We start from the raw sequence: 13,028 nt of genomic DNA, 5'->3' as shown, positions 1-13,028 counted from the left end.
TAAAATGTGCATTCAACCAAAGTGTCAAAGCATTCAGAGTCCAAACGGCGTCTTTTGGCTCCTGCCCCTGGCTGGCTGGGGCAGCCCTCTCCCCTGCAGCCTCTCTAGCCCGCCTCTTTAGGGCCTTGTTGCCTTCTCGCTGCCCTCAGCACCGGCCTCCACTCGGGCCGGCTAGCACCAGGGGACCAAGGGGAGGTAACTTGAATTAAAACGCTCGTTCCGGGCGGATCCCAGGGATCAGCGGTCCGAGGCTCCCTAGGGCCGGAAGGGATGCGGACTCCGGCGCGGACCACGTCGGGAGTTGTAGTCACCGCTCCTTGGCAGAGGTGGGAGGAGGCGGTCCGGAGGGGCGGGGCCGCGGCCGGGTTCGCGCAGGCGCACACCTCCCGCCGGGCAGCATGGCGGACACAGCGCTGCAGCCCAACAAGAGAAAGCGCGAACTGGATGCCGAGGAGGCGGAGGTGCCCAGCACAGAGGGGAAGGAAGCAGGCGTTGGGAATGGTACCTCTGCCCCTGTCCGCTTACCTTTCTCCGGCTTTAGAGTGAAAAAAGTGCTGAGGGAGTCTGCGCGGGACAAAATCATTTTCCTACACGGGAAGGTACCATTAGGCAGCCCTGGGGAGGGGATGCGGGAAGGAGTGACCCAATCGTCGCCTCGGAGGCGGATTTTTTTTTTTTTTTTTTTTTAGATTCTTCGGAAAATACCAAGCGCATTCCTCGGGGGGGGAGCGGGGAAGGCAGAGTGCACTAAAATGCAGGGGGGTTAGTTCGTGGAGGAGGCAAGACTACCTGTGAAATTAAGGGAATTAACACGCGTAGGGCTAATTTTCCTAATTCCTCTTTTACTAGAAAAAACTAACATTTGTAGAGTGTATTGCCGATTCAAAATCACATGTTGAAGTCTCTAAGCATTCATCAGTCATTCATTAAACCTGTAAGATGCTAGGAACCCAGCAAGTTCTGGACGGTCTTGCTCATCCAGGTAGGGACAGAGAGAATGTGGGAGGTCTGATCCTTGCTATACAGAACTCCAGCCCCAACCGAGGAGACAGTTTATTAAATTGGTGATTCAGTTCTTTATTAAATTGGTGATTCAGTTCCACATATCACGCGCTGACAGGCCAGCACTGAGCTGGGTGCAGGGGACGTAGTGATGAAAGTTACCATCCTTGGTCTTCAGGAGAGCAGAGTATCTTCAGGTAGGCAGACACCGCTGCCTCTAATGCCATGCGCTCAGCTTTCCAGCAGGGGCTGAGGAGAGACTGGAGACCACCTCAAGAACTAGTGAGGACGCTGCCCAAGGGTTCTCCAGAACTCCTGGCAGGAGCTCTCACTTTTGACAGCATCAGGGGGACCTGGCCGAGGCTTCCATGCCTCTCTGTGTCTCTCTCTGTTTTTTGGCGGTGCTGGATCCTAGTTCCCAGACCAGGGATTGAACCCACGCCCCCTGCATTGTAAGCGCGGAGTCTTAACCACTGGACTGACAGGGAGGTCCCTGCAACTTGTTTTTTACAAGGTTCTGTCTGGTTCTCTCAGCCCTACCTGTCTTCAGTCTGCAGCACCTGCTGAAGATTTTAGCCATGAGAACCTTCGACCTAGAATCCTGTTGGGATACCCAGATTCTGGTTTCTGTTTCAACATTGACTATTCGTGTGATTTTGGGCAAACAGTCTTTTCTGGACCTCAGTTTCTTCATCTGTAAAATGGGGAGAATTTGACAGAGGCCTTGTGAGCCTAAAATAGAAGACAGCTGAGAAGCTTTGCATCTTTTAGAAGGAGGATGTGAGAGCTGCCACAAGGATTTGGGTTGATGTGATGCCTTCTCTGGGAGAAGAAACATGGGCGCCATCGGCTAGACTTCCCCAGAGGGAAGACTGCAGGGAAGGAAATCCCAAGTGTTGGGATTGCAGAGGCCCTGGGAGCTTTTACATCTTTTACCTTTGCTCTCCAGACCTCACCTGTGGTTCTGCCCCTGGGCCCACTGATGGTGTCTCACCCACAGGTTAATGAGGCTTCTGGGGATGGGGACGGAGAGGATGCCATTGTGATCCTGGAGAAGACACCATTTCAGGTGGACCACGTTGCCCAGCTCCTGAAGGGCAGCCCTGAGCTCCAGCTGCAGTTCTCCAATGATATCTACAGCACCTATCACCTGTTCCCTCCACGGCAACTGAGTGGTGAGCACGTGGGGTGGGGGTGGCTGCCTGTGGGGAGAGTGGGATGGTGGGGAATCAGGGGGTGTGGTGACCACTCCACAACTGATTTGCATATTCTAGTGCAGTAGTTCCTTATGGAGGAAGAAGGGGACATTTAGCAATCTCTGAAGACATTTTTGGTTGTCAGACCTGGGGAGGTGGGGTGCTGCTGGTACCTACAAGGCGGAGACCAGAGATGCTGCTAGATGTCCTACAAAACACAGGGTGGGCCTCCACAGCAAAGAAATGGCAATGGTGCCGAGGCTGAGAAACCCAGTTCTGGTGTGATGTGTTTTGGGGTGGTAGTGTGATTCATAGGACAGAACGGTTTCATCTACTAATTGAATAATAATGATTGTCAGCACTTATTAAACCCTTACTGTTGTGCTAGCCACCGTTCTAAGTATTCTACATGTGTCATTCTGTTTAGTCTTCAAAGTAGCCCTATTGTGATAGGACTTTACAGGTGAGGAAAATGCAGTTTGGGAAGGTTAAGGAAGTTGTCTAAGATCACACAGCAAAAAGGTGGCAGAAAAACTGAGATCTTTAGTCGACCGAGGACTTGCTCACCACGCGGCTGTGGAATGAGTAGTGTGCTGGGTGCCGCAAGATCAGTTAGTTCCCTGAAGGAACTCACTTTCTAGGGGAGAGACAGTGTGATTGAGGAAGGACTTGAGAAGGGCAGGAGTTTGTGGGTTAAAAGGCAGTGATTTGGTTTTGATCACAAGTATTTTTTAATTTATTAAGAAGAGGAAGAAGAAGAATATTCCATGCCTAAAGCCAGACGTGATGTGAGCTTTTCTCCTTTAGACGGTTAGATTCAGGAGACAGCTTTGTGGGAAGCATGAGGCAGCCTGGTTGACCTTGAAGGTTCCTTCCAACCAGGAAATTCTGGGATGTACTTTGCAGCCCAGGACAGTTTTATAATATCCTTCTGTCTTTATTTGCCCTCCAGCATTTAAGAACAGTTTGGCTTTACAGATATCCTGCCACGGTCTTTTGGGTAGACTTAGTCTTTTCTGCACCCCCGAGAAAGGGTTCTCTTGTTGTCCTTCGGAAATATATGTGAATGCTTAATGTGAGACAAGCAAACTTTTCACGGCTGGAAGCAAAAGAGCCCGGTCCTTTGTTGAAAGAGGGCCAGATTGATCGGTTCCCGTTGACGGAAATGGACGGCTGTATTTGCTTTCTCAGGCGCTGACATTTAAGCAGACATAGTCGTCAACACAGCGTGGCAGAAGCATGACAGTAGCCAAACACTGTAGTCAAACACGACATGGGGCAGCCCCCAAACTACAGGCTCTGGGGCCGTTATTCTGCTGCACCCCTTGCCCTTGCCTTACCCTTTTCTCTCTCCACCCTCCCCACCCTCATCCAAAATTCAGAAGGTTTTGCTCCACAGAGCAACCTTGTAGAACTCCCTTTTCGTATTATTTTTTTCAGCACATGTACTTCTGTGGTGCTGCACACAGTTGCTGGTGGCTGTTGCCCCGCCTTTCTGTTTTTGTCGTTTTTTTCCAGGATAAGCGCTGAAAGAGGCAGTGGATTATCAAGATGACAGGTGTTTGTCCCCATTCAGCCCCGAAGATGTCTACACCTCTTCCCCAGTGCAGCACACTCCCACCTGGGAGCCTCAGGCTTTAGCTCATCTTTTCCAGGGCTCACTGTCTTTAAGCATAAGCGCACAAACAGTGCATTATACTCTTATTTTTCCTACTGAAACTAGGCACGGCAACTTGGAAGTCATAACAGTCTGGCTCAGGGCTCCACCCTCATCCCTCTCTCGTTTCGCTGTGCGTCCTGTCCCTGGATGACATGCCAGATCAGGGGTTGGCAGACCTTTTCTGTCAAGGACCAGAGATAAATATATTAGGCTTTGTGAGCCACTAATGGTCTCTGTCACATATTCTTTTCTTTTTTAACCTTCTTAAAAATAAAAGTACTGCTCTTATCTTGCTGGATGTAGGGAAACAGGCCATAGGCTGGATTTGACCTTCTGGCCATGGTTTGTCAACTTCTGTTCCAGATTTTTCCCACTCACTCAGAGTGTGGTCTGTGGACCAGCAACGTTGGTGTCACCTGAGAGCTTGCTGGAAATGCAGACTCTCAGAGCCCGCTCCAGACCGCACAATCAGAATATGCATTTTAGCAAAAACCCCAGGTGAGTCACATGCACACGAAAGTCGTTGAGAGGTCCTGGTCTTTGAACACATCTGTGGGTGATGTTCACATTTATTTCTCCATTTCTGACCTCTCCAAGAACCCCAGGCTCATACTGAAATAAACACTGACTTGACATCTCCATTTGGTGGTCTCATAGGTGCCTCAGGTAAAATGTGAGAACTGATGAGCTGTCTTTAGAAGCACTTAGCACATATTAAATTGTAGCCACTATGACTGTTCTGATGTGCTGGGCCCTGTGCTGGGTGCTGGAGCTTCAGAGATGAATGAGAGACCATCTCTGCCCTCTCAGTCTTGTTTCGGGGAGGGTGCACCCCACAAGCTACTGTGAAAAGGGGGAAGTAAACCTCTCAGGGTTGGGTCACTGCCCGGATGTAGGGAACAGCGGTCCTTGGACGTTGGAGCCGTGTCAGACTCATTTCCAGGCCCCAGCAGCCAGGCCAACATCAGGTGTTCAGTAAATGACCCCTGAAGAATGAACCCACAGGCCAGCCCACCTCTCTTTTTTTTCCTGTGGGCCAAGCATTCCACAGCCACGAGGTGGCAGCACGGCCAAAGTATCCCTTTGGCCTTGGTCCTCAGGCTTCTCGGCCCCGCCTCTCCAGTCCCAGTCACCAGCTCATTTCTAAGCTGGCTGCTCTGATGACTTCTTCTGGTATTTCTCTATTCTTTGGCAGACTTCTTCTCTTCTAGCCTGAGGTTTTGCTGTCTCCTCACTTACCCCTTCCAAGTTCTCAGCTGACCACAAAAGGCTGTTCAGCGAGGCCCTCTTGACCCCCCTACCCCGTTGACCTAATAGAGCACGGGCGTTGGAGTCCGACCCAGCCAAGTGCTAACACTTACTGGTGCTGTTTCGTAGTTTTCATATACAGTGCAGGGGTCAAGGGATCCGGGCTCCTCCGGCTGGGATCCTGGCTTTGCCATTTACCAGTTGTGAGAACTTGAATGTCTGTATTCAACCAACCAATTAGGAAGTGCCTGCTGCCAGGTACACACAGGCGAGGGCATCAGACGTTACCTCCTTTGGGGTCGTAGTGGGGAAGGCAGACGGCAACAAGGAGACACATCGACACGGCCGTGAACAGGAGAGGGGCTGCTCGGGCTGGGGACCAGGGCTCTGTGGACATGACCCCCAAGCTGAGGCCTGAAGGATGGAAAGGAACCAGCTGTGCAAAGAGCTGGTGAGAGGGGCGGGGAGGATGCCCTGGGCTGAGGCTGCAGCACGTGTTCTGGGGGAGGAAAGGGAAACGGAGAGCAGCGGGAGCCTGGTGGGTGGTTGGTGACGGAGCTGTGTGACCCAGATGAGGCTGAGGAAGTGGCTGCAGTTATTTTCTTGTTAAATTAGGTTAGTAACTGAACCTACGTCAGGGTGGAAATAAATGAGACAAGAAAGGGTGTTTTAAGATTTTTTAGCCTCTATCCACAGTGAGAGATATAGATAGAGTTTACATTGTGACCCAGTGCAGATAGATAAATATATGTGAATATAAGGTACAGAAAGAATTCACAAAACAGTACTTACCCTTACGTTATGGGACACGCTCTAGTATTCTCATCTTCATTCCAGTCTTGTCTGTTTCCTTTTGTTTAGATGCTGGTCTTAACCTCCTAAATTAATTTCCTCACCACTGTCATGGGTTATGACCCACTGGGATAAGGTATCTAAAGCACTTATTAGCACAGTGGCATATGGTGTGTACTCAAAAGTGTTAGTCATCTTTTGTTGTTGTTTTTCCACCTTTAAAATTATATGAGCCTTAAATGGAACAGTATATGTAACAGAGGGAAACATGCCTGGCCCTGACCACGGTCCGGTTTCCTTTGTTCCCCCTGTAGCCATGTGGCAAATGTGAGGACCTTGTGGGCCAGATGGCGGGGCAGAGCCAGGCCCCCTCCTGCTCCAGCTCTCACGCTTTCACGCCTGTGGCCCATCAGTGGAGCCCTTTCATTGGGAACTCTGTTCTCTTACCCGGGGAAGAAGGGGCAGATAGTAGGCAGAGCGGTGTGACTCAGAAATCCAGACTGCCTCTAAAAAGGCTGTTGTTCTCCCTGCTGTTAGAGCAGGGGTGGGGAGTCTCAGGTTCAAAGCAGACGGCTTCTGTGTGTGAGTAAGGCTGCGCCAGGGAGCAAAGGGACCCTGGGAATCCCATCTTCTCGTGGGTGCAGGGAACTCCCAGAACTCTAGCTACAGGCCCGGTATTCTGTACAGAGGCAAAACCTGGGGCTCTTGAGGAGGGGCATTTTAAAAGGCCAGCCACTCCCATAAGAGTTTTTCTGGCAGCATAGAAAAAACTAGAAACAGTCCAGATAACAACTAACAATAAGAGTAGGTAAGTAAATCCTGCACTGGACTACTTCTCCACCCAGCTACACACGCCAGGAAGGAAGGCTCTACACACATAGAGCCGGAAAAGCAAGACATAAAATACTGTGTGATTCCTTGATTCCGATTAGATCACGTTGAAAAACAAGCAGAACTAAACAATACACTGCTTGTGGATGCATTCATGCCTCATAAAACTAGGAAGACAAAAAAAAAGAAATGATTAATCCCTAATTCAACAAATGATTATCCCTGGCGGGGCAGGGCAGAGACTTCGGGTAATATTTGTTTCCTGGGCCGCGTGCTCCATGCATGGAGGGTCTTTAATTTTAGGTCTTTAAACAGTATATATTTTATATTTATGTACATATGCATATGTATATGTGTATATATGTGTGTGTGTAAAATGTGTGTGTGTATATATATATATATACATATATATGTGTGTTATATATATACACAGACACACATTTAATATTTACAGTATATTTCCCAATTAAAAATTAAGAAAAACTGGCAAGTCCTTGGAAGAACTAAGAATATTTCCCAGCTGCATTATAGGGCTCTGCCCTCATTCTCAAGTTTGGTTTCTAGTCACTGTTGCTGCAAGTAAAAGTGTTTGATTAAGGCCTCCTGCCTTCCTTTGGGTCTGGGGCACTAGCAGACTTTTGTTTCTGTTCTGCCTTCTGCGGACGAGGGAGCCCTGTGCTGTGCGGTGCCCACTCGGGACAGTGCCAGCGGGCAGAGGAGGGTGGCATGTGGCCTCCTCCAACGACTGGAGGACAGTGCCGGTACCAGGCTCCGTGGCTCTGCTCCAGCACAGACTGGCACAGGCCTCTCACCCCGTCCCCTCGGGTGTCCTCCGCAGCCCTCCCGGCACAGCTGAGCTGAAGGACAAGTGCAGTTTGAACCGTGACCAGCAGGGGAAGCCTTGCCAGACAGGTCTCGGCCAGGAGAGCACCAGAGCAGGGTGGGGAAGGGCGCCAGCATCATCCAACACGAGAAGTACCCCAGGCTCAGGGCCACATCACGGAATTGCTCTGAGACTTAGTTTCTCTGAATGAGAAATGAGGAATCGAGTAGCTGACTAGCCTACCTCAGGGGGCTTCGGTATCAGATGAGGTCATAAAATCATCATTTCTCAGCTCTGAATGGGATGCAGAGGTCAGTCATCAGAATTGCTTGAGGAGCTTTCTTGAATACAGAGTCTGGACCCACTGAATAAGAGTGTCTGGGGTAGGCTGGGGCATTTATCAAAGTCATGCAGTCACACGGTCAAATAATCAAATAGCACGGAGGCTTATCTGGGTAGAGACAGGCTCTGGTACCACTCTGACCCACCCTGGTTCTGCCTTCCAGAAGTAACTACCATTAAGACAGTTTCTGGGGTTAGTGCTTCTGGTGATTTCTTCTAGACACTTAACTGAGTAATATGCTTATACACCTCTTTCTTGATTTATCAATTTTGACATTATCAGTTTCCCACAGTGGAAGATGAAAGTCTTAGCTCCTTTACATTTTCCTCACCCTCCCTCCCTCCTCCTCCCAATTTTTGATGTTTATATTATTATTTCCAGGGTTTTTTTCTTAATTGCCTTTGGAAGCCTAAATATATCAAAATCTTTAGTCCTTATTCCGTGTACTCTAGGTTGTATCACTCTGCTGGGGGGCGAGTATCGGTGAGAAGCCTCCGGCCTTCCCTTCCCAGCACCTCTTCTGTCCTTTGCTGTCCCCCAGCTTCCCTGTCAGCTGTACTGTACTTGTATTTCACAGCTCCCAGGCAGCCCTGAGATCACGAGGGCAAACCACTTACAACCATTCTGTACCCAGACAGCTATTCTGTTTTTCACGTTCAGTACAGTATTCAATTACGTGAGATAGCGGCACTTTATTATAAAATAGGCTTTGTGTTAGATGGTGGTGCCCAGCTGTAGGCTAATGTTAGTGTTCTGAGCGCGTTCGGGGTAGGCTAGACTGAGGTATGGTGTAGGTTAGGTGTAGTAAATGCGTTTTTGACTTAGGATGGGTTTATCTGCATGTAACCTCATCATAAGGTGAGGAGGCCCTGTACTCTGAAATTACCTAGTCATTTACTTCAATAATTTGCTATGTATCTCCTTCCTTCCTTCTGGAAACATTGTTTCCAAAATGTTCTTCTCTTTTCGCTCCAATCTGGAGAGCTGATTCTTGAGGCGTGCTTTGAGCTCTCAACAGACTTCCCTTCCACAGCTTCTTTCTGGGTTAGATCCACTGTCTTCTGGATGCTGTGTCTTTTTCTTTCTTGTTTTACTCTTGTTTAGCTGAAGTACATTCTTAAGTACTTCCTCAGAAAGAATAAATGAGAGGAAAACTTTGAATCTTTTGTTTTGCCCTCACTTTTTTTTTTTTTTTTGGCCACACCACGTGGCTTGTGGGATCTTAGTTCCCCAACCAGGGGTAGAACCGAGGCCCTTGGCAGTGAGAGTGAGGAGTCCTAACCAGTGAACCACCAGGGAAGTCCCTGCCCTCACTTTTAATTTATGATTTGACTGAATACAGAATTTAAATTTATTTCCCCTCCGAATATTAAAGGCATTGATCTCTTGACTTAAATAAAGCATTGTTGCTAATAAGATATCCAATGCCAGTTTAATTCTCATTTCTCTGTAGCTAACTTTGCTTTTTGTTGTCATTTGTTTGCTCTGTTAGTTTCCTCTCTGGAAGCATATAAGATGTCTTCTATCTTTAGTGTAGTGGGGTTTTGTAATGCTGTGTCTAGGTTGGATTTTTTTTTTTTTCATTCATTCCGCTGGGTACTTTTGGACCCTTTCAATTTAAAGTCTTATGTTAGCCTTTCACTCTGAATATTTTTTCTATTATTTCTTTGATAATTTCCTTCTCTCTGTTTCCTTTATTTCCTCTTACTGGAAATCCTATTAGTTGTTAGACTTCCTAGATAGGTCCTGAAACAGGAGGGAAGGGGGCAGGGCACAGCCTTTGAAAGAATGATATAGCCCAAGGACATGACATAAACTGATTAGAACCAAATGGGTCCAAGATCGTGGACAAGTCAACTTCCATTAGACCTTGAGCCTCAGTATACACTCACTGTAACACATCAGCAAGTTAAATGACATACCTACAGGCAACATGACAGTTCCGAGACCAACCATAAGGATCAAAAAGTGGGCAGTGGCCCCATTCCTGGAAATCCCCGCCCCTTCCCTAAATAGCTGGAATACTCCTCCCACTCATTAGCCTATGAAATTACCCACCCCTATAAAAACTGACAACCCCCATGCCCTGGTGCCTTTCTCACCTTCTAGGATGGCCCACACTCTGTCTGTGGAGTGTTTCTCGCTAAGTAAATCCACTTCCTACCTATCGCTTTGTCTCTCACTGAATTCTTTCTGCAATGAGACATCAAGAACCTAAACTTCATTAAGTCCTGAGACCAGGTGTGTGATCTCAGTTGGAAGACCGTGGGTTTTGGCGGGGTTCGAGTCACGGCCACGTGGGTTCAGGTCCCAATCTGAGGTGCACGGTTTCAATCCCGTGTGCTGTTTCTGTTCTCTTCCTTTTCCCATCCGTGTCTTTTCTTTCTGTAGGTGGTAGATGGTCTTGACGTTGCCCTCCAGACCTCCGAGTGAAGGTTTTCATTGGGAGCCACCATTTTAATCTCCTTTCTTCTGGTCCTCTGATGATTTCATTTTCATAGCGTCTTGCTCTTGCTTCACAGAGGCCAAGTTGGGTTGACTTTCTCTGACACACTAATTAGAATTGTTTTAAAAATTATCTCCTGACCCTTAAATGACCCCGTTTCCTCTGGGATCTGGTTCTGGTTGTTTATTTTGGTCATTCTTTTTCAGGCTGCTGTTTCTCCCTCAGTGTCTGGTGAATGTTAGTTCATTTGTATTTATTTTATTAAAAAAAGTTTTTTTGGCCGTACCATGTGGCTTGTGGGATCTTAGTTCCCCGACCAGGAATCGAACCCGGGCCCTCCGCAGCAAAAACACAGAGTCCTAACCACTGGACTGCCAGGGAAGTCCCGCTTCATTTGTATTTAAAAATGAAGAACCAGGCTGATAGTCTAGTGAGCTGATCGGTAGGTCTGTTTCCACAATAGGCCCCTCTTGGGTGGGTAGCTGCCCGGTGCTGTGCAGACGGGACGTGGGGCTTGTCGGCCGTCTGGCCTTGCCTGAGTGTGCGGCTTGACCAGTGTGTGCTCTGGAGCCAGCATGCTCTCTCGTCCACCATAGCTCATGGGCCATATCTGGCCTGCTTCCTTTGGTATGGCCCATGAGATAAGAATGGCTTTTACATTTTTCAAGAGTTGTTTAAAAAAAAAAAAAGGAAAGAAAACTGAGAAGAGTTTTCCTACCCCTGCTCCAGCCCAAGGGTTAATATCTTTGGGGCACATTCCTCTGTTTTCATCTGCATTAAGTGCCTGCCCCTAGGATGAAGGTAGGCAATGGATGGAGCCAATTGGTACAGCTCTTCTCTAGAGGGGGCCTTTAGCTGGTCCTAGTCTCCAGCGTCGTTTCCCGTCCTGTCCTCTGTCCCTGCTTGTTTAGAGCCCACATCCTCTTCTGGTTCCTGTGGTGAGGCTGGCAGTCACCTCCCTGTAGCCCATTGGATGCTCCAGGCTGCAGCTTCCTTCAGTGTGGTCTCATCCACTCACATCCTACCTTCCGCTTCCTAACTTCGGAAAATGAATTGCAGTCTCTCATTCTCTGCTGCCTCCCTGTTCTTGTTCCCGTCACTGTTACGGGTTTGTTCCCATTTGTACGTCATTACTGCCATCGCAGTGGGTTTTTGAAACGGCCTGAGAGTCACTATTAAATAGGAGATGGGGACCTTCCCCATATGTCTCAATATGCCGGGTGGGGCTCTGTAGGTGTAGGGAGCTTAGGCCATAGAGAAGTTACCCCCATTGAGGCCATGGCCAGATGGAGCCAGTGTTGGTGAGCTGAGACAGACACCTCGTTTCTCCCAAACTCCCTTGCACAGAGCGAGTCCTAGGTGCTCATGCACAGTGGGTGGGGTGTCAGACATGGCCAGATCCATAAGATATTGAAACCTGTGTCCCTCTGACCTAGCGTTTCTACTTCTAGGTGTCTGACTTAGACAGTCACTCATACACGTCACAAAGAGGGGCCAGAATGTCCACTGCAGCATCGTTTGTGATAGAAAAAATGAAAAATAAAACCAAAACCAACCTAAGTGACCCTGTGTGTGTGAGAAGGGTTAATAGGTGTGGTACGTACGCAGCCTAGGCTACAACGCGATTGTTACAAAGGAGGAAGGAGGTCGGTGTGGTCTGTCGTGGGAGATCTCTGAGGTCACAGATAACCCCTCAAGACTCATCCCTCTTGTGCTTAAAAAATAGACCTCTATGTACGTGTGTTCATGTATATGTAAATTAATTCAAGAAGAGACTGGAATAATGAGCACCGAACTATTATTGGTGTTTACGTCAATGAAAAGGATTAGGGGTTAGACCTCTGGATTACTTGAGAGTATAATCATGTGATGCTCTGTTAGAGATTTTTTAGGATGTTAATCTCACCCCCAAACAAACCAAACAAAGAAGCAGACCAGAAGATGAGCCTGGACGGGGGCCTCTGGCTGTGTCCTTACTTCACAGCCTGAATGACCCTCATTGTACGGGGCTTGTCAGTTCATCAGCAAGTACTGCGTACCCCCAACTATGCAGACCCCAAACTCTGGAGATTTACACTTAGCTGCAGAGACATACCTGGGAGGTACTGGTCAAGAGCGTGTGGCCGTGGAGGCGTGATGCTGGGCCCTGCACAGTGAGCTCCTCCCACACGTGGAGACGGGAAGGCAGAAGGTGGTTCCCGGTGAGGACAGTGGTGTGGACAGAGCTGCGGAGTGGCCTCAGCTAGCTGGGCTTTGGAATGGGGCTCCTTTAATGGGGCAGGGGAAAGGCGAGCCAGCCCACAGGGGTCTCTCTTCATCAGCAGAGGCCACCTAAGGATGGCAGATTTCTGTCTACCTTTCTCCCTGGGAGCTTCAGAGCTTCTGACACCAGCAAGCCAGGGCCCTCTCTGGGGCTTAGAGGGACAGTGGAATAACAACAAGCAGAAACTTCAGGATGGAAAGGTCCCCACCACCAGAGCAAACTTCTTGTCCCAGAATCTGGGTTCTGCCTTCCTCTCAGCTGTCTGACGGGCCTCGCTTGCCCTCCTCTGCCAGCTCCGCTCCGAGCGCCCTCGGGTGCGGCCTCCTCCGTGCCCCCATCTCCTCCTTCACCGGCTGGGAGCAGAAGCCTCTCTTCAGTTCTCTGTTTAGACTTGTGGCTTCCGCGAGGCTGGGAAAAGCCACTG

General features: G+C 48.9%; 1 protein-coding gene across 2 annotated transcripts in view; it reads left to right on the top strand.

Moving 5' to 3' along the window:
* The first annotated feature begins 248 nt into the window (after positions 1–248).
* Positions 249–13,028, top strand: part of DCPS (decapping enzyme, scavenger) — a 35,845-nt gene continuing 23,065 nt past the window's right edge. Inside the window, exons 1-2 of one of the 2 annotated variants that reach the window (XM_082477292.1) lie at positions 249–599; positions 2,003–2,177. In XM_082477292.1, the coding sequence (XP_082333418.1) occupies positions 399–599; positions 2,003–2,177 (376 nt within the window). In that variant the 5' untranslated portion in view covers positions 249–398. The remainder of the gene's footprint in view (positions 600–2,002; positions 2,178–13,028) is intronic. The other variant, XM_082477291.1, reaches the window with a different exon arrangement.

The sequence above is a fragment of the Balaenoptera physalus genome (assembly GCF_965194825.1).
Source record: "Balaenoptera physalus genome assembly, chromosome: 10".
NCBI classification, from domain to species: Eukaryota; Metazoa; Chordata; class Mammalia; order Artiodactyla; family Balaenopteridae; genus Balaenoptera; species Balaenoptera physalus.
Note: the sequence above shows the minus strand (reverse complement) of the source record. Positions and strands in the feature narration are given on the sequence as shown.